We start from the raw sequence: 21,185 nt of genomic DNA, 5'->3' as shown, positions 1-21,185 counted from the left end.
GAAAAGGAAAAAAAAATTAATAAACGAGGGCGAAGGAACTGCATTTCACGTCGTGAGCGATAAACGTACTGGAATTTATTAAAAAGCAAGCAGTCGTAAAAATGAAGCGTAGCTGGAGTAGTAATGTTAACAATAAAAATGGTTAGAAACAACGACTGCGGAAGACTCTGTGATCTACTATACCAAAGAATGCTAATCGCAATAAAAGGTTAGGCTAGAACTTCTCGTCGTAATCTTGACCAATATTTCGTGGCTACATTTCTTATGGTTGCATTTACGCTAGGAACGTTTGGCTCCTCGAATGACGATGATGAATTGCGCCGAAGAACTCTGCGCGCAGATCGGCCAGAAAGCAATATCTGTCGTCGCCAAGAAAGTTCTTTGATCCGCCAATAGGAAGTCAGCAGATGAGTCAAGTGAACGCGAAGATGCTTCGCAAGTTGAAAGTGGCGTCACTCAAGTGTCCCGGTTCTCTCCGCTGATCCACAGCTTCGTAAGCGGCCTTGGAGGTCTCGTTCTCACTCCGGCAGTTACGGCTGCGTTCATTGGAGGCAAATATTGTTACGTTCTTCTGACGGTGAAGGATAAGACACTCGTTCTAGAATGTACCCCACGTATTGTTCGCCTGGCGCGCATTTTGATTTGCCACAATAGTTTTGATATACAATTGGTGAGAGCATTCGCGGGAATGTATCGACACAACTTTGCTTGTTAAACAGGCAACTTGACATCCAAAGCCATATTCTGTACAAGGAATCGCATAAAACGCCTTTTCAATGTATTTGTGGCGCGGCATCGCCATACTCTCTTCACTTAGTTTCTATACGGGATAAAGTTCCCCCACCTCCCGCTTCACCCCCCCTCCAACACGCGCACACACCCAAGCACAAACAAACACACATACATGCACGCACACATGCACACACACACGCGCGCGCACGCAAACGCACACACGTGCAGACACAAACCACAAGCGCGCGCGCGTACACGAGTGCACAATTAAACAAACATCACTTACCCTGAAATGGTCAAGAAACTCCGCAAGAGTCAACTCCCCCTCAATGTCGAGGCAGTTCCAGAAGGTGTACTCACGATCGCGAAACTGTTAGGAACAAGAAACACAATGCACTAAGAATGAAGTAAAGGAGGCGAGGCCTAAGCAGCTTGAAAATATAGTGAAGGTGCCACATATCGTTGAGGCGTATTGGGTTTATTGCGGATGAATTGTCCCTCCGGTCTTGCCTCGAGGTTTCACGCCTCGGGGTTTTATATTGTTGCACTGTATATGTGAGAAATATGACCGAGAACAATATCTGTGACTACGGGAGGTAGAGTGTTCAGTGAACTCACTCGCTACCGTGCGCTCACTAAAAGCTGGGAAAGGAGGACTGTGCGGGTGCTGGTTCCGGCACGACAATTCGTCTTTTGTTTAGCGATGCTCAAAGGCTTGCTTGCATAAGTTCTGCCGCTGTTACTGATACGAAGAAGCAGGCAATGAAGCTAGAAAAAGCAGAGGGAAAATTAATCGTTAGGTTTATTTGAAATCTAGAAATATTATAGTTAAAGAGAAAGTCAGTGGACGAAAAGATAACTTGACGCAGGCGCGAGCCGATGCGACCTATATATGTGTAACTGCTGACGTGACGGCGTGTTTTGATTTGAGTCAGCGAAATTTACCTCCGCGTTATTATGCGAAGTATAACTTGTGGTTGCACTGGGGTGGCAGTGAACGCCTCTCGACAAGCAAAGGACAAGGCGTGGATCGCTGAACAGCTATATATGCGGTCAATTATCATGCGCCGTTTAAACGAAATGTTAATCTGTAACTGTCAAAACAAACGTACGCTGCAATACGCAAACTCACAAGCAATGGCCTTTATGCCATTAAGTAGCATACGAGGGTTTTTTTTTATTTTTATTTTTTCAGGCACGTCCCTGCTCTTCTAAGTTCACGTGTTACGTGACGCCATCGAGCAAAAAAAAAAAAGGATTTTCAACAACCGCGCGCGATGGCTTTGAGTGGCGCTGGCTAACACTTCCAGGGCTAGGACTGGCAAACGCTAGATCTAGTCTAGATCTAGATCTAGTAGATCGCTAGATAGTGGCCGGATCGACAGCCGTCGCCGTAGCGCAATCGACAGTGCAACGCGCGATTAATGCGCACGTTGTGGTTTCGGCTTCCACCGGCGGCAAGTTATCTTTGCCTCCACGTTCATTTGTCTTTTCTTCGTTGTTTCCTACAAGCCAATTTCAATCGCATCTAATTTCCCCCTATGCTTTCCTTGACTTCATTGTCTGTTGGCTTCATATGTGGTCATGAGTAAGAAAAATCGAACCATCTCTCGTTCATACCAAACAAAGAAGCGCATGAAAGTGTCGGCGTAAGCTGGCACGTACACCAAGCTCTGAGCACAACAAGGAGGCTGGGGCGTTGCGCAGACGACTATGAACGCAAATTTAACAGAAACCGTCTATAGGCAGAGCAACATTGTACAAAGTTGCATTGTAAAGCCCCGTGGTCACGTGTTTGGGCGAGTTGTGACACGGAGGAGATTAAGAAACTGGACGCGTATCTGCATGGCTGTGCTGAAAAATGACTTGTAAGCACGTAAGCTTGGTGGTGCCATATGTCACTTCATCACTGCGTACATGAAAAATTTGTTGCCCGTTCTTTATATTTGTGCGCTGAAAAGTCCCCACTGTTTTGACACTGTTACATTCTGTAAGGGCCGTCCGGTTAAAGCTTCCCTAATATTTGAATAAGGCTCTATGTCAATCTTGGCATTTTGCTGTTGTCCAATTTTGTTTTGCATGTCGAGCGAAGTACGTATAGATGTACTGACGTCTTCTTTTGAGAATATAGTCTCAAGAAGGAGGCTGTATTGTTAGCACAAATAACTCGGTTAGCACAATTTACACTGCAACATACTTTCAGGTGGAGTGGGGTGACTAATTATTTAAATGTATAAAAGCGAGCTTGGAAATAAATATAAAGCATGCATAGGCATTCTAATTGCGTAACAAAAAAGTGTGTCTTTACAAAAACCGTATTGACAAGGAGAACAACTGCATCCTTTAAGAATCTAGGTAAATCTAGGGAATTTAGGCATCCCATTTAGGGGAAAAACTGGTTTTAGTGCTTGGCGCTACTGTGCGTCGACACCAAGAATGGCGGTCAGCTATAGCGTTCTGTCTAATGATATCGCATTGAAAGGAAGAAAAATGGAAGTGCACCTTTTTCTTCACAGCTGGAACGGGTTCTGAGAAACCGACGAAAGGCAGTGCCAAGTTGACGAAACTGTTCTTGTACAGCTCCAGTCTGTTGTGGCCTTGAACCAGCTGCGTACAGAAAGCGGGTAAAGGCAAAGATGTCGCACTGCCGGTCATCGTTTCATTTTGCAATATGGCTACCGAAGAGCACATACAGTTCAAGATCCCCTCGTCTGGCTTGCGATGTAAACGGCACAAAATACAAGCGACAATACAAAAATCGGAACGAAATAATGCTTGCGTGGGCTATCAAATCTGTATCCGTTAAGCAGCATAAGCGCGCTCAGTTGATAGTCGCCTAGGATTCTTTCTTGTGTTTACACTTGTCTTGCACTTTTGACATCGCAGAATCTTTGCCAACAGAAATCAGCAACTCGGAGTTCTCTCCATCTGATTGAGTTCTTTAAGTTCGAACTTTTTGGATACAAGGACAATGTTCCGAATAGTGTTATAGCAACTGCCAGTTTCACATCTATAGCGGGGCTTTCACGGATAACGAATGCCTAAATTCCACAAGTACCCTAGATATTTCCGGAACTACGAAGACAAGTTATACTCAACTGCACGACGACCACACTGAAACAATTTTCTGCCCGAAGAGACACGGATGCATAACATTACTACTATAGATGTAACCTGCACAGGTGGCCTGCGGAATTCGGACATGAATAAAGCATGTAGAAACTTCGTTTCTAGGAACTCGGCGCGATCATATCGAGTCGCCACGCTCCAAGTCGGTGCGACTCGACCCGCCCAGACATTTGCTCGGCCGCTGACGTTTCCACGAACTGGCGACCGGATGTCACTACAGATTGCAGCGCACACCACGACAAAGACAAGAATGGACGAAGTGCAAGTGCTCGTCCTCGTGTATTCCTGTCTTTTTCCCCGGATGCCAGCTGTTTTTTTTATACTAACGTGGATCATCAATTAGCCCGGTCTCGTACCAGATGCTGCCGCTGTACAAGACGACTCGCCTCGACTTTGTCGTGTTCATGTAGACGTAGCTATGGAGATGTCGCAACTCACGATGACAAGTTATCCAAAATCTGGAACATGTGTATGGAGTGTGCGCGCAGATGCTTTTTTATTGGGGTAACAAATATACAGACACCCCAGGCGCATTCGCGCATGCGCGGATCGCGCGCCGTGTGTTGTAGATCACGTGCACGATCTGCTGCTGGTGCTAGGGCGAAGGCAAGCCGATGACGCGATTGTTTGACCATGTGAACGCGTGTCCAGTTAGTAAGCAAATCTCTATACTGCTATTCATGCTGCGCGACCGTAGAAACCACGAGCCATACTTCGTGGAATAATTCCATTGCTATCGCTGTCGATGCTTTGCCATTTAGGATAAACTGCCACATACTTGTTTCTTTAATTCTACAAGTCTATAAGATATGCCTTGTGAAGCACATCACAGTGTCACCCATGCGGATAAGTTATGTCGACATGTTCACGTTCCTCGAGTGACAAGGTGATATATCGCCGGTAAGAAATAATAAGAAATTGTGCCACAAACGTTTTAATTGCTGATTTCAGGGCATAAGTTAAGATACTGCGCTCAAACACACTGACTTTCTAAGGCATTCCATTTTATATGATTTTCTAAGATAACGAGAGAGCTTGTTAATATATCTATGAGATACATTCGGCCAGCAGGCCGTATTCCAGCAGACCATGTCATACGAGTTTCTCATCCCGCTGGCAAAGCTGCGCGTTTATAACTCTGCGAACATTAAGGAAAATGCACTCTTTTGTATTTACGAAGGTGGTTCGAATTACGGAGTTAAGAGGGAAAAATGTCTTCAGTGCTGCTGAATGATCACCCTCAACTACGAATGAATTAAGCTATGCGACTATTTTAGTCATAAGTAAAGGCTACTTGGTGAAACGTTGTTAGCTACTCAATTCATCTCAATCAGTCAGGAAACTTGTGTTCACCTGTCCCTAATTAGCCCGGGTCAATGGTGAAGTACTGCAGCGTTCAATTGCCTTTCTTAAATAAGAATATAGAAATTAAAAAAAATGGCCGTCAAAGTGTCGATTGTATGATAATGGTCCAATAAAACGCATTCAGAAAAGAACCATGGGCCTAATCGACGAAGCTTTCGTTTTCGTAAGTTTTCTTTGCCATTGGCCGGCCGCCTTATGTGCAGCATTGAGATTGGCTGGAATTTTCTCTTACGAACAATTATGTAGCGTAAGAGCCTCTCGTGAATACAGAACCAGTGTTGCTCTTCCCTGCACCTTGTAAAGTTCGAGACAGGCGAGGCCCGCCACGAGCGATGCGGTGGTGGCGATGGCCGGGACGATCTTGCCCGCGATGAGCTTGCTCTTGAGTCGGTCGGCCGGCTGAATGTCGTAGTTCGCGGCGCGCAGGTTCGAGGCCGCCACGATGAAGTCCATGTGGGCGTCGTCGTCCTTCTCGAACTCGAGCGTCGTTAGGGTCAAGTCGTCGAGATCCTTTCGAGCGGGCAGCTCCTTCTGCAGTTTGTCCAGGAGTTCATTGTCTACGTAAGAGAAGAAATGCGACAGCCACTGGTGAAGGAGGAGAACGGGGCCGATCGACGCAACACGAGCTTCCATTGTCTATCACGGGAAATTGTTGCGCGAGTGGAAGAAAGGCGTAGCACATGAGAGGACACGCAGAAGAGCGTCTTCTTGTGCGGTGTCCATTCCTTCTGTTCACGCACTTATACTTTCATCTGGTAATCGCCGATCAACCATAGCTTCTCACGCACGAAGGCACACGGGAACAGTGTAAGCGTGTTCTTGTGCGGTGTCCATTCTTTCAATTCGCTAAGCTGATTTTCTATGCTAATCATGAGTCAACTAAACTCTCAAGATGTTCCACTTCCATTCTCCGGTTTGCAGTAATTGGGCACCATGGTCGAAGCAATAAGCGTTATGGGCTGGGGCATGAGTCAGTGCGCGAGACCACATAAGCGTGGAGAATGCTCTGACGCTGAGGGACACCTGGCGCATGGACGACGGGCCCATTCGTAATATCGCGCCCCATTATGGCCGGAGCCAATAGTAGCGTGAACGACAGCGATACAATATTGCGAAAAATTATGTGCGTAGCTTCACTGTTTATACGAGCTTCGCTGGTATACGAGGCGAAAAGGTGAGCTTGAAGCACGCGCCGTTGGAAGGCAGCGAGACTCGACAACAACTAACTACATCACAAGAGAATCATAGGTCGTTACATATGCAGTGAATGCGCAGAGTAGACCGGGTGTTTCAGCGAACACTTCCAAACAATTTTTAAAGGATGCCTGTGACAGATAGCACAATTCCAGTTCATGAACTACTCGAAGTGAAGGACATTACTCGCACAAAAATTTAAATGCATAATCGACTAATTAACAATTACTTAATTAAGTGTTTATTAGTTACCCTATGGCCCATATTGTAGCTTACAAGTTCTAACCGTGGAGTTCGCAAGGCGGATCCACTTAAATGAATTCTCAGGATGACATCAGTTTCGAGATATTCATTCCCGAACTTTGCGGAGAAATTCATTGGCGTTCCAATTACTTTCGTAACAAAACGTCGTTTTATGCATTCAAGCACAAAAGTAACTCTGTTCGTAGGCATATGCGTTACGTGATGACGAATGACGATTCGTGCGAGCGCTAGCGTAACTTACCTATATACAAGGCACGCATTTCAGAGCCCTCTCCTTTGTGCTTCGAAAATCCGACAAGGTTTCGACTAGAGGTCGAGCATTACGTTGTGAGGGTCAGAGACGGAAAAAGCGGCTACAGATCAGTCTCTTCTGGTGCAGAGGAGCGTAACCACCAGCCGAACGTGCCACTACTAGCGCCGTTAGAGCAGCATGCTGCATGCAGCCTACGTGCGTCCACCCATCTGCGCATGCTCCGTCCGAGCAAGCTGCCACTGAGCACCGAGCTTAAGCAAACGGCGCTAAGCACTCCCCAGCGCACAGCGGCCCCTCATGTGAAGTATACTACATCGGGGTGGCGGATAATGTGCGTTTCAAACACTTAAAAACTGAACGAAAACCGCGCAGAAGTAAGCGAAGAAACCGGTGACAAACGCACCGTCAGGTGGCGTGACCACTGGCTCATTCGAGTTGGCGACGACTTCAGCGTTTTTGGGGGGAACGTAGACCGGGACGTCGACTTCTTCGAGAATCTTGGCAAGCACGCCGCGGTCCGTGTTGTTCGGAATACCGAACATGGTTGCCCGCAGGTTCGCCGCAGCTACGATGTAGTCCATGTGCAGCGTCTATGGCGAGATGGCAGGCAGGGCAGAGGATAGAAAAAAAGAAAAAGAAAGGCAAACAAACCGCGAAACGATCAGTTTACTCTTCACAGAAGGGCAAAAGCAATGAATATATCTGCAAATCAGTGTCACGCGCAATAGGCGTCGGTACACGGCATGCAAATCCTTACGTTGTTGGGGTCAAATTCAATCGGATGGGGGCAGCGCCTGCGGCCGGACCAGAACGGCATAAACGAACTGGTGAGCTGTGGAGAAAAGAGACAGAGAACGTGCCGGTCGTATTATTCCGCCCGTCGCTTCGTAACGCGGAATCACACGAGCTAGTTTGGTCAGGATGTTGCGACAAAGGCAACTAAAGAATAACGACAGAAAGGCGATAGCCCAATTTCTTCTTTCTTAAGCAAAATGGCGAACTGGTCGAATTAGCGTGTACTCGCGGATATGCAAGCGGGAAGGGAAGCAGACGACTGAAGAACACAGAATGAACGCTTATTATTACCTGAAATGGTTCTATCAGAAACTTACATGATGTCGAACCCGGTTATATCGAACTGACTTTTGTCCTTGAAATCGTTAGACGTATGAAGTAATTACCCAAACTAGCTTATAACATACCTAAACAGATCTGTGATGCGTTCGTTATATACGGATTTGCTAGCTCTAAGTGAAGGAAACAAACAAGGAAGTAATGCATTTATTGAAAGCAATGTATATTTTCTCACACACGCACACGCACACAGTCCTGATAGCCTTTCTGTTAATACGAGCAAGCCACGCGCTATGACTTTTCTCGGACAGCATTCTTGTGCGCCAGCATTGTCAAGTTATAACTTTAAGAAAGCAGTGCAGACCTGTGCCTGCCTTTGTGTTCGTGCTTTTGCGCAGAAGGCTTCCTCCTCGCGCTGCAGCCGATAACTGAGCACATCGCCATGACTACTGCGTGCGCTGAAAGCACGCGCGATGTAAACAACGAATGGAGCCGGCGTCAGGTGATGGTGATGGGGGCCGCGTATCCCAAAATTTCTTGCTTTACTTCCACAAAAGCTATGTATACGACGGAGGGATCATTTGTAAGTTTTCCGGAATCTTTGTCCTTGAGCTGAATTATTAGAAAACGCAGACATCACTGGCATGACAAATAGAAACGAACACTTAGCTAATGAACGGAAATTTACTAATTAACTTCCTTATTAATAACTTCATGGCACATATTGGAATTTACGAATTGTAGCCGGTGAGTTATAAGACGTATCATCCGCTTGAAATGAATCTCCAGGATGACGTCAGCTCTGATATACTATTTCCCAAAGTGTGGGACAAAATCACTTTTCTGCTTCAAGTTACTTTTGTTCTTCAATGGTTCAAAACCCGCCGTGGTGGCTTAGCAGCTACGGTGTTGCGCTGCTAAGCACGAGGTCGCGAGATCAAATACCGGCCGTGGCGGCGTCATTTCGATGGGGGCGATATGCAAAAACGACCGTGTCCCGTTCATTAGGGACACGTTAAGATCCCCTTGTAGTGAAAATTATACCGGAGTAGTCCACTACGGAGTGCCTCATAATGAAATCCTGGTTTTCGCACGTAAAACCTCAGTATTCAATTCAATGCATAAACAAGCGTTTTGATTACACATACACGCACACACGCAGATCAAGGTCGGCATTAAAGGCATGAGTACCGCCAAGATGTGAACTTTATTTACATTCGTTTGTCATCTGGCGCGTTAAAAAGTACCCACTTACAACAGCCCCGGAAAGAAAAAAAATATCCCCATGCATAATCAGCCGAAGTAACTGCACACAACTCTGCTCAAATCTGCAAAAACGGGCTCTATTCACAGATGCACGACTTGTGCGGCCAGCGGCTCTGTTCCCCCATTCTTCGGCGATGCTGACAAAGCTGGATTCATACGCCGGACGTTATCCCGGACGAGTCAGTCACATGATATGTGACGTGAATTGGATCACATCGCAGCCAGCACTCGCACGACAGCGGATGGCAGCGCCGACGGAGAAGCCCTTGCATCGGCAACGGCGGCCGAGCAAACGCGACGAAGCCGAAAATTCCAGCGGTGATTTGGCTGAGCGCTGTATCGCGAAGCACTTCGCGCAGAATGAGGGAGCGCCGCGGGAATCGGTGACGTATGAATTTGCCGGTGCCGCGTGCACTTTTCGCCGACTACTACACGCAAGATTGCGACCTACAAAGCGGAAGAGAATGCGCGACCGCGAAAGAGGAGCGAGCTTGAATACGCAGGGGTGAGGAGGAGGTGGAGCTCCCTAGGAGATAACGAAGTTTTCAATGGCGGAGAACCTTGCCTCGAGGTGTAGCTTCGCGGCAGCGCGCGTCGCGCTGCCGTGAAGCCATACTTCATGGCAAAATTCGCATATAATTTGCACCCGCACTTTACTGTTAAATGTTACTGTCAAATGTTGACTTCTTATGATAGTATTAAGCAATCGGGCCACTCAGTTAACCCCTTTCTTCTCGTTGATTGTGTAACGAGGGTCTCGTATCAGGCAAAATTGATGCCTTCAGGTAGCACGAGTGGGTTTACTCACCACTTGCCTTCACGCAAAAAGATCACGTACTCGTGACGCCTGCGGTAAAAAGCATGTTCCATATCCGCCGCCAAGGATTGTGAGTGGTGGTGCTAGCTAACAACTTCCAGGTTTAGTTCTCGTAGTAACACATAAATACCCCAGAATGTGGATGCAAAAACAGCGCCGCAGTACTTCAATTGGTAGAGCATCGCACGCTTAATGCGAAGACGTGGGATCGTTCCCCACGTGCGTCAAGTTGTTTTAATCCACTTTCATTTCCATTAATTTATCATTTCCTTAATTCAATTATTAAGTACCAGTAATTTCCCCTGTGTTGTCCTATATATATATATATATATATAAATGGTGTCCCGGCTAACTTGAGCCGGAGTTGAAAAATGTGCGAATGCCACGTAGCTGGACAGAACCAAGGTGACGTTGTTTGCCGTCGCTTGGAGATACTCAAATTATTTATTTCATTCCACCCAATGAGGTAATTAGTCTCGATTAATTAATCAACTTCCAAATATTATAGTTAGAAGAAATATGTATATATATATATATATATATGCAGTAGCTTATCTTGTATCCGGCGCTTAGGAAGTCAAATGCAGGCAGATGTATATATACACATATATATATTGTGAGGATTATTCATAGGCTTCATATTCTCGCCTGTACATACTCATCATCACTGTTTTGGGGCCTGGTGGTGGGGCTCTCACTCGAGAGAATAAAGAGGAGACTGGCTGCCTAAACCTCGTCTCACAAGTGGTGGAGTGTGCTGTCCGGTTCCTTCGCCCTCTCGCTCCAGGTCTCTCTCCAGACTCACCTACGCTACATCCCTGGAGCTCCGCTCGGGTCGCCGCCTCTACCAACTGCACTCAACCATGTCGCAAGACCAGCAGACCAGTACCATGACATCCACCTTGCCTACTCCTGCGGGAACTCCTTCTTGGACAGTCACCACCCCTCAGAAGGATCCACCGGTATTTGCTGGGCTTCCAGGCGACGACGTTGAAGACTGGTTGGAGCTATACGAGCGCGTGAGTGACTTTAACCACTGGAACGAATCAGCAAAACTTGCTCACGTCGCCTTCTACCTAACCGGAGTTGCGAAAACGTGGTTTTCCAATCATGAGCTCGATTTGGTCAACTGGAGCATCTTTAAACACCATCTACGCCAGATTTTCGCGAACTCGTCTGTCCGCTCCGATATCGCTAAGAAGAAGCTTGCTGAGCGTGTACAGCACTCAGGCGAGTCCTACACTTCGTACATAGAGGACGTCCTCGCCCTCTGCCGCCGCGTGAACACCTCGATGGCAGAGAGTGACCGTGTACGCCACCTGCTCAAGGGTATTGGGACTGCGGCATTCAATGCTCTTGTAGTGCTCAATCCCACTACCGTCGCCGACATCATCACTACGTGTCAGCGTCTCGATGACCTTCATATGCTCCGCTTACGCCCTGACACATCTGATTTCCAGGCGTCCAACGACAGCGAGCTACGTGCTTTGATTCGCTCCATCGTCCGTGAGGAACTGCACGCCCAAGCTTCGTCAAACCGTCCTGAGGTCCATCTGACGCCCCCTGGTGGCGGCCTACGCCATATCGTGAGGGAAGAGATAGCTGCCGTGACCTGCCCGCAAATCACGAGCCCGCACCCTATCCATACGCCAACGTACGCTCAGGTTGCCTCTATAGCGCCACCCTCCCAACAGCCACCACAACAGGCACCTGCACCGCACATGTCCCTGAATCCTATCACTGCAAGACCATCGCCTGTTCCGTCTTATAACGCATGGAGCCCACCTCGACCGGTTTGTTACTACTGCGGCATTCGTGGCCACATTTCCAGGTTTTGCCGACGCCGTCAGCAAGATGAAAGACGTGGCTATGACGGCTTTGAAAGGGATCAGTTTTCTGGCCCTGTACCACGACGGCGGCGTTCTGACTACGATTATTATCTACGACGTTCCCCATCTCCACAGGACTTCAACACTGCCGGTTCATTGCGTTTCCCGCGTCGTCGCTCTCCATCACCGATGCGGCGCTCTTCTTCCCCTCTACGACCGGCTACTTCGTCCCCCGATCACCGCCCGGAAAACTAAATGGTGCAGCTTCAGGAGGGAAAGCTGCATCTTTTCGACAACGTGAAACTCCTCCGGAGCGCCCGTCAAATGTACTTCTGGTGTGTGTTGAAGGTGTCCGAATCGAAGCCTTGGTTGACACAGGTGCATCGCTTTCCGTTATTAGTGCTGACTTGTGTTCTCGATTGCGAAAAGTGAAGACACCGTATAATGGCCCTCCCCTTCGTTGTGCTAATGCCGTTCTTGTTCAGCCCTCTAGTGTTTGCACTGCGCGCGTTTTCATTGATGGCATCCTCCACCACATTCAGTTCGTCGTGCTATCTTCGTGCACTTACGCGATGATTTTGGGATGGGACTTCCTGTCCTCCGCCTCAGCTTTCATCTCTTGCCGTCAGCGAACTATTCATATGACAGACACTGAATCTTCATCCGCTGTCAATGATCATAGCCTGCGTTTTGTCACGTCTACCGACTGTTTCATTCCCGCGGGCAATGAGCATATTCTGACGCTGACTTCCGACACTATTATTAGTGGTGATGTGTTCCTTGCACCGAGCGGTTACTGCATTTCTGGTGGGCTTAGCCTTACTCCTAGCCTAGTTCGGTTTCAGGGCGGTAGAGCGTTAGTCGCTGTTCATAACCCTACTTCTTCGCCAGTTGTGCTCTCCCAGGGCTCTACTGTGACATGCTTTACTGACACCGAACCTCTTTCGCTGGTACCGCTTCACACCGAATCACCACCTTTGTCTACCACAACTGATTATCACACTGCTGCCGCTGCTTTAACGGCCGCGATAAATCCCGATTTGACCGCTGCGCAGAAAGAAGACCTTCTGGCACTCCTGCACAAACACAGAGCCTTCTTTGACGTCCACTCCAAGCTTCTGGGGCGCACTTCCGCTGCAGTACATCGCATCGAAACCGAAGGCAGTTCGGTTGTCCGCCGCCGCCCGTATCGCGTGTCTTCCGCAGAACGGAAAATCATTGCGGATAACGTTGATGACATGCTAAAAAGAGACATCATTCGCCCATCCTCCAGTTCTTGGTCGTCTCCTGTCGTGCTGGTTCGCAAGAAAGACGGCTCTGTACGATTCTGCGTCGATTATCGAGCCCTTAATAAGATCACGCGCAAAGACGTATATCCGATGCCAAGAATTGACGATGCCATTGACTCCCTCCAGGGTGCAGAATATTTCTCTAGTCTAGACCTCCGATCCGGATACTGGCAAATCCCCATGCACGAAGCGGACAAGGACAAGACAGCCTTTGCCACACCAGACGGACTTTATGAGTTCAACGTCATGCCATTTGGTTTATGTAATGCCCCTGCAACATTTGAACGCATGATCGACACAGTTTTACGTGGCCTTAAGTGGAAGACCTGTCTGTGCTATTTAGATGACATCGTTATTTTTTCTACAACTTTTCGTCAGCACCTTCAGCGCTTGGACGAAGTTTTCACATGCATTTCCAACGCTGGACTCCAACTCAACACAAAGAAATGCCATTTTGCCAGAAAGAACATCAAAGTGTTGGGCCATCTTATCAGCAAAGATGGCGTTCGACCAGATCCCGAAAAGGTTGCTGCCGTGCTTCGCTTCCCTCGCCCTGAAAATCAAAAGCAGTTAAGAAGTTTCTTGGGCCTGGCATCCTACTTCCGCCGCTTCATCAGTCATTTTGCGGCCGTGGCGTCGCCGCTCCAAAAGTTGCTCACGTCGGGCACTGCTTTCCCTTGGACAGATGAATGCGAACTTTCTTTTCAAGCCCTCAAGCAGGCATTAACCACCGACCCTGTCCTCTGTCACTTCGATGAGAACGCACCAACTTGCTTGCACACCGACGCTAGTGGCCATGGGATCGGTGCTGTACTTTTACAGCGTGATACCACCTCACGAGAGAGAGTTGTTGCCTATGCCAGTCGCGCACTAACACCTGCCGAAAAGAATTACTCGATCACAGAACAGGAATGTCTCGCAGTAGTTTGGGCGATCCAAAAATTTCGACCATATCTTTACGGACGCCATTTCACGGTCATAACTGACCACCACGCCTTATGCTGGTTGTCGTCAATCAAAAATTTGTCCGGACGACTTGGTCGCTGGGTGGTACGCTTACAAGAGTACGATTTTGACGTTGTCTACAAGTCTGGGAAAAAGCATCAAGATGCCGACGCTCTCTCTCGCTGCCCGCTGCCACTATTAGCTTCGAGTACACCTCCCCATTGCTCGCCACTTGATGATGAGACTAAGTCGTCACTCCCGTTATTACCGTTATTACCTCTATCGGTTACTGACACGTTATCTTCCAATCGCGTCACTCACCTCGCCTCGTGTCAACGTTCTGACCCCTACTGCAACAGCATCATCCAACGCCTGTGCGGAACTACATCTGCACCAAATGCCAGATTACGTCGACAACTGCGACTATTTAAGCTTGACAACCATGTGCTGTACCGCTACATATACAACTCCGACGGACACCGCTGGGTACCTATTCTTCCACGTTCAATGCGCACACAAGTCCTTGAAGCCTTGCACGACGACCCATCTGCTGGCCATTTGGGATTCCACAAAACATACCACCGCGTTAGGAGCCGTTTCTTTTGGCCAGGCATGTCTACCTTTGTGGCCAAGTACGTCGCTTCTTGCGTTCAGTGTCAACGGCGGAAAAGACCGACTTCGCCTCCTGCTGGGCTTTTACAGCCCATTCCATGTCCCGAGACACCGTTTGCCATCGTTGGGATAGACCTAGTCGGCCCTCTGCCCATAACGCCAGCGGGTCATCGATGGGTCGTGACAGCTGTTGACCAGCTCACACGTTACGCAGAGACCGCTCCTCTACGCTCTAGTTCGGCCTCCGACGTTGCCACCTTCTTTCTAGATGCCATTGTGCTGCGCCATGGTGCACCTCGTGTACTGTTAAGCGACCGCGGCAAGACTTTCATGTCAACAATGCTAGCAGAAGTACTCGGAGCTTGTGGCACAGTTCATAAGACAACATCCGCATATCACCCACAAACAAATGGCTTAACCGAGCGATTTCATCGCACACTAATAGATATGATATCAATGTATATCGGGCCAAACCACGACAATTGGGACAAACTTTTACCTTTCGTGACTTTTGCTCACAACACCGCTATCCAACGAACTAAGGGATACTCACCTTTCTACCTAGTTTACGGCCGTTCACCGACATTCACCATCGACGCCGCTTTCTTCAATGTCCCAACCAGCACCTCGACCAGTATACCCGAACAGTTCGTCTCGAGACTTGAGGAATGCCGTCAACGTGCTCGCTTCAACACAGAAGTCAGTCAGCTAGATCGCAAGCAACGTTACGACATCTCTCGTCGCGACGTCTCCTTTCGTCCTGGAGAGGAAGTGCTCCTTCGGACGCCCATTCGTACACCCGGTTTGTGCGAGAAGTTTGAATCCCGCTTTCTTGGACCCTATATTATTAACGAACAAACATCCCCCGTGAACTATCGCGTTACTCCCGTAGACGTTTCTTCCGACCATCGTTGTCGTGGTTCGGAGATCGTTCACGTTTCGCGCCTAAAACGCTTCGTTCGGCGTTCCCCTCCTGGCTAAGTCGCGGCCTGGCTGGCCGCTTGCGCGTGCCGGGAAATTAGTGTGAGGATTATTCATAGGCTTCATATTCTCGCCTGTACATACTCATCATCACTGTTTTGGGGCCTGGTGGTGGGGCTCTCACTCGAGAGAATAAAGAGGAGACTGGCTGCCTAAACCTCGTCTCACAATATATATATATAGAAGAACGAACGCAAACACTTAATTCTACGTTTCGACCGGTGTACGGCCTTTATCAAGAGAGGGATTGCAAGCAGAGGGAGTTCAATTTACAGATATTCTGCTTGGGAGTATGGTATATGTGCACCGCTTGCAGCAGCGAGAGAAAAAAAAAAAGGAGCTACAAGCATGTGCATATACATTTCCGTACAAAAGCACCAAAGGCAGTATAAATGGCTCATACTAGCCGCCATGCTGACGCACCGGCACGGCGATAAGTTTTGTACGTGACGTCACCTGAAAGCTATATATAAATACGTGGGCTACCACTGGGTGTATCCTCATTCACTAGCGCGCAGACTTTTTAATCAGCCAAATCGAATAGCTTTATTACCATGCCAACGCCGGACTCTAGTCAAACCATCTGCGCATGCGCGCATTGCTAGGAAATGCGTTTAATGGTGTGAACGCGGCAAAGGGCCAGTGCCACGCAATTTTTCTCCGCGTTTGTTACCGCCGAAAGATAAAGTTCTCACCTGTTCTGCGGGATAGGCTTGGAGCAGCTTCCTGATTCGGGTGTTGTACTGCTCTTGAAAGCGCAGCCTGGCGAAATCGACGCATTCGTCGAAAACCCTCGGCCGCTCGTCCACCAGAATATTCTTGAGTTCTTCCAGCAGGACGACCTGAAACGGAGTGGCATAGCTCCTGATACCATGGCATCCGTTAGCACGAGTTCGCACTTAATTCGTGGCCGCGGTGGTTGCATAGTCGTAACGCAATACGTAGGCGAGGTAAAGAAAACCGTGCATCTAGATATTAGTGCTCTTAAAAAACAAGGCCATCGAAACCCCTCCGGAGCTGTATTCCCAACGCTTCGCCTGACTTGATCCAGGTGTAGCGTTGGGAAGGTAATGGTTCAAACAGCTCTCCATATTTGATGTCAGTGTCATATTTGATCTGCAAAGCTAAGGTGAAGCGCGTGACGAGATTTTTCAGCCGAATGCAAATTCACGGTCCGAACTTCTTAAGTGTACGCGCGCACATAGGGCACAACCGCGCTTCAATGCACAGTATACGGCGTCTGGCACAAATTGAGGAGGCCAAGCTAGGTACGCAGCAGTCTGCGGAGACCGTAGTCGACTGCCTCACATCTGAGAGTAAGACAGGGGTACCCGTATTTATAACTAAATTTCGGGACAACTGCAAGACATGTGCCTGTCCTCAGGGGGCATTCAACGCTCGACTATATAGGGCGTACGCAAACATCGCGTGTCCAACGGCAGCGTACTCGGAAGTAGAATGCGCCAGCGAAGGTCAGATTTGATTCCTTGAAAAGACTAACTTTCCCACGTGGAATGAATTAAGGAGAGAGTAGTCATGACTCATTGTCCCGTTTTCTGGGCGGTGCGCTTTTCTTGAAGGCAAGATCCCGTCACAGAAACATCAAGTGTTACAAATGGGCGGAACAGTGCTCACCATCACTCTGTAAAGCAGACCCCGACTGCACGCGACATTACTCTTATTCACACTCACTCAAGTGAAAAAACAGTTGCGACAGTTTTCTCACTTTCTTTGAAGCACCTACACACATCAGCCCTGTATAGGTGGGCAACCAGAAAATGGCGGGAGAGAAAATGCTTTTCGTTATCCCTGAGCCGCTTTCAGTTATCGATACGACTGTGAAGACGAACCACAGGCGTCAGAGCATTGCAAGTCCTGTCTTGCGCGAGCACGGACTACTGCGTGTGCATAGGGTTAGCAAGGAAGATGGGCATGAGAAAGTTTGTTTCTGGAGGATCTGCATGTCTAGAGACAGTGTAGGGCAGCAAAGCGATATAATTTGTAACAAAATGAACGTTGTAGGGAATAACGAATCAGACTGACTCTCATTCGCCTTCTTTAATTTCTTTCTTCTCCGCCTTCCGACTTGCGCGTCTTCAATTCCCAAGATGCATGCTGTTCGCGTATTCCGAAAGTGCTCGTATGTGTCCAGTATTTGGCGACGCTTAAAGAGATCATTCCTCATGAAGACTCACTGAACAGGAGGTATCCTCAGGAGAATTGACTGATGCAACAAAGCAAGAGTATAAAATATTGTACATGTCAAATAAAAAAGAAATGTTAATGTTGCTAGAATACAAAAGAACGCAGCCCATAGCAAACTCGTGCGCTGTGTACTTTTGTGAGATGCTAAAATTGAATATATTTCCGGGACAGATTGCGCAATGAGAGGTTGTCCCAAAGGTCGTGACATTGAAAACTGTGTTGCCCCACTCGCGATAGGAGATAGCTCGCACTGAATTTAGTGCGTACTTGTGCAGCCCGCGTTATTACAGAGAAAAAAAGTGCTTTACCTTTTGGCTTAGTGGCATCGTCTGTAGTGCCCCGGGCAGAAAATTGGGATCTCTGAAAACAATCAGCCCCGCGATGGCGTCAGAAAACAAGCCGAAAATTTTGATGGCTCACGCACGTAGTCACCAATATGGGGGACATTTTGTTTTTCTTTTTCTATGCATTGATGTCTCGAAATAAATGCATATTCGTTATGCTTATATATGGTCCAACGCAAAACCTACAGGTAACGTGATCCATGCTTCGCTTAATCACCGAGTGCCTCCAAACGCGAGCTGTTTGAAGGATTGAGAAGAATCAGGTACCCTGAAAAGCTCTAAGTATTTCTAATAACTGCACTAATAAAGATGACCGACACTCACAGCTCTAAGCAATCTCACAGGCAGGAATCACGTGGCCTGGTCACGTGGTAATGTTTTTAAGCCGTTCGTTTCTAACAAACAGAGAATTCGAGAGGAATATGCCTTGCGAGGTCCCGAAGTCCCATATATATAGGCGTAAGAAAAGCGCAGACTGGTGGAGGCGTTCCTCTTAAAATAAATCTCGCGTGGTATTTCCCTGCACCTCAACGAACATGCTATTCAAGGCGACTGGAGGTGATTAGAAACACAATATAATATCTATGACGACATTTATAAGTGCCAAGTAAAACATGTTCCAAACACTAACTACCACATAGCGTAAAGCCTTTGCTGCATATCCGCTCTAATTAGAGCTTCTGGCAGTTCGTTCATTTCCTTACTATACATTTGAGCTATACGTTCGTTCGTTCGTTCGTTCGTTCGTTCGTTCGTTCGTTCGTTCGTTCGTTCGTTCGTTCGTTCGTTCGTTCGTTCGTTCGTTCGTTCGTTCGTTCGTTCGTTCGTTCGTTCGTTCGTTCGTTCGTTCGTTCGTTCGTTCGTTCGTTCGTTCGTTCGTTCGTTCGTTCGTTCGTTCGTTCGTTCGTTCGTTCGTTCGTTCGTTCGTTCGTTCGTTCGTTCGTTCGTTCGTTCGTTCGTTCGTTCGTTCGTTCGTTCGTTCGTTCGTTCGTTCGTTCGTTCGTTCGTTCGTTCGTTCGTTCGTTCGTTCGTTCGTTCGTTCGTTCGTTCGTTCGTTCGTTCGTTCGTTCGTTCGTTCGTTCGTTCGTTCGTTCGTTCGTTCGTTCGTTCGTTCGTTCGTTCGTTCGTTCGTTCGTTCGTTCGTTCGTTCGTTCGTTCGTTCGTTCGTTCGTTCGTTCGTTCGTTCGTTCGTTCGTTCGTTCGTTCGTTCGTTCGTTCGTTCGTTCGTTCGTTCGTTCGTTCGTTCGTTCGTTCGTTCGTTCGTTCGTTCGTTCGTTCGTTCGTTCGTTCGTTCGTTCGTTCGTTCGTTCGTTCGTTCGTTCGTTCGTTCGTTCGTTCGTTCGTTCGTTCGTTCGTTCGTTCGTTCGTTCGTTCGTTCGTTCGTTCGTTCGTTCGTTCGTTCGTTCGTTCGTCCGTTCGTCCGTCCGTCCGTCCGTCCGTCCGTCCGTCCGTCCGTCCGTCCGTCCGTCCGTCCGTCCGTCCGTCCGTTCGTTCGTTCGTTCGTTCGTTCGTTCGTTCGTTCGTTCGTTCGTTCGTTCGTTCGTTCGTTCGTTCGTTCGTTCGTTCGTTCGTTCGTTCGTTCGTCCGTTCGTCCGTTCGTCCGTTCGTCCGTCCGTCCGTCCGTCCGTCCGTCCGTCCGTTCGTTCGTTCGTTCGTTCGTTCGTTCGTTCGTTCGTTCGTTCGTTCGTTCGTTCGTTCGTTCGTTCGTTCGTTCGTTCGTTCGTTCGTTCGTTCGTTCGTTCGTTCGTTCGTTCGTTCGTTCGTTCGTTCGTTCGTTCGTTCGTTCGTTCGTTCGTTCGTTCGTTCGTTCGTTCGTTCGTTCGTTCGTTCGTTCGTTCGTTCGTTCGTTCGTTCGTTCGTTCGTTCGTTCGTTCGTTCGTTCGTTCGTTCGTTCGTTCGTTCGTTCGTTCGTTCGTTCGTTCGTTCGTTCGTTCGTTCGTTCGTTCGTTCGTTCGTTCGTTCGTTCGTTCGTTCGTTCGTTCGTTCGTTCGTTCGTTCGTTCGTTCGTTCGTTCGTTCGTTCGTTCGTTCGTTCGTTCGTTCGTTCGTTCGTTCGTTCGTTCGTTCGTTCGTTCGTTCGTTCGTTCGTTCGTTCGTTCGTTCGTTCGTTCGTTCGTTCGTTCGTTCGTTCGTTCGTTCGTTCGTTCGTTCGTTCGTTCGTTCGTTCGTTCGTTCGTTCGTTCGTTCGTTCGTTCGTTCGTTCGTTCGTTCGTTCGTTCGTTCGTTCGTTCGTTCGTTCGTTCGTTCGTTCGTTCGTTCGTTCGTTCGTTCGTTCGTTCGTTCGTTCGTTCGTTCGTTCGTTCGTTCGTTCGTTCGTTCGTTCGTTCGTTCGTTCGTTCGTTCGTTCGTTCGTTCGTTCGTTCGTTCGTTCGTTCGTTCGTTCGTTCGTTCGTTCGTTCGTTCGTTCGTTCGTTCGTTCGTTCGTTCGTTCGTTCGTTCGTTCGTTCGTTCGTTCGTTCGTTCGTTCGTTCGTTCGTTCGTTCGTTCGTTCGTTCGTTCGTTCGTTCGTTCGTTCGTTCGTTCGTTCGTTCGTTCGTTCGTTCGTTCGTTCGTTCGTTCGTTCGTTCGTTCGTTCGTTCGTTCGTTCGTTCGTTCGTTCGTTCGTTCGTTCGTTCGTTCGTTCGTTCGTTCGTTCGTTCGTTCGTTCGTTCGTTCGTTCGTTCGTTCGTTCGTTCGTTCGTTCGTTCGTTCGTTCGTTCGTTCGTTCGTTCGTTCGTTCGTTCGTTCGTTCGTTCGTTCGTTCGTTCGTTCGTTCGTTCGTTCGTTCGTTCGTTCGTTCGTTCGTTCGTTCGTTCGTTCGTTCGCTTAATTATTTATTTACATTTGAGCAGGGGCGTCCAAGCACTTGATGGGTCGGAGTGGGGAAGGCGTCGAAGACCACATTCCC

General features: G+C 48.3%; 1 protein-coding gene across 1 annotated transcript in view; it reads right to left on the bottom strand.

Moving 5' to 3' along the window:
- Nucleotides 1–21,185, bottom strand: part of LOC126537439 (ubiquitin-like modifier-activating enzyme 1) — a 97,301-nt gene that overhangs the window by 7,700 nt on the left and 68,416 nt on the right. The window contains exons 17-23 of the mRNA XM_072287917.1: nucleotides 18,264–18,315; nucleotides 16,446–16,592; nucleotides 7,695–7,769; nucleotides 7,341–7,527; nucleotides 5,521–5,783; nucleotides 3,235–3,339; nucleotides 1,019–1,102 (exon numbers count right to left, since the gene is read on the bottom strand). Of these exons, the coding sequence (XP_072144018.1) occupies nucleotides 1,019–1,102; nucleotides 3,235–3,339; nucleotides 5,521–5,783; nucleotides 7,341–7,527; nucleotides 7,695–7,769; nucleotides 16,446–16,592; nucleotides 18,264–18,315 (913 nt within the window). The remainder of the gene's footprint in view (nucleotides 1–1,018; nucleotides 1,103–3,234; nucleotides 3,340–5,520; nucleotides 5,784–7,340; nucleotides 7,528–7,694; nucleotides 7,770–16,445; nucleotides 16,593–18,263; nucleotides 18,316–21,185) is intronic.

Source organism: Dermacentor andersoni, chromosome 4, assembly GCF_023375885.2.
Source record: "Dermacentor andersoni chromosome 4, qqDerAnde1_hic_scaffold, whole genome shotgun sequence".
NCBI classification, from domain to species: domain Eukaryota; kingdom Metazoa; phylum Arthropoda; class Arachnida; order Ixodida; family Ixodidae; genus Dermacentor; species Dermacentor andersoni.
Note: the sequence above shows the minus strand (reverse complement) of the source record. Positions and strands in the feature narration are given on the sequence as shown.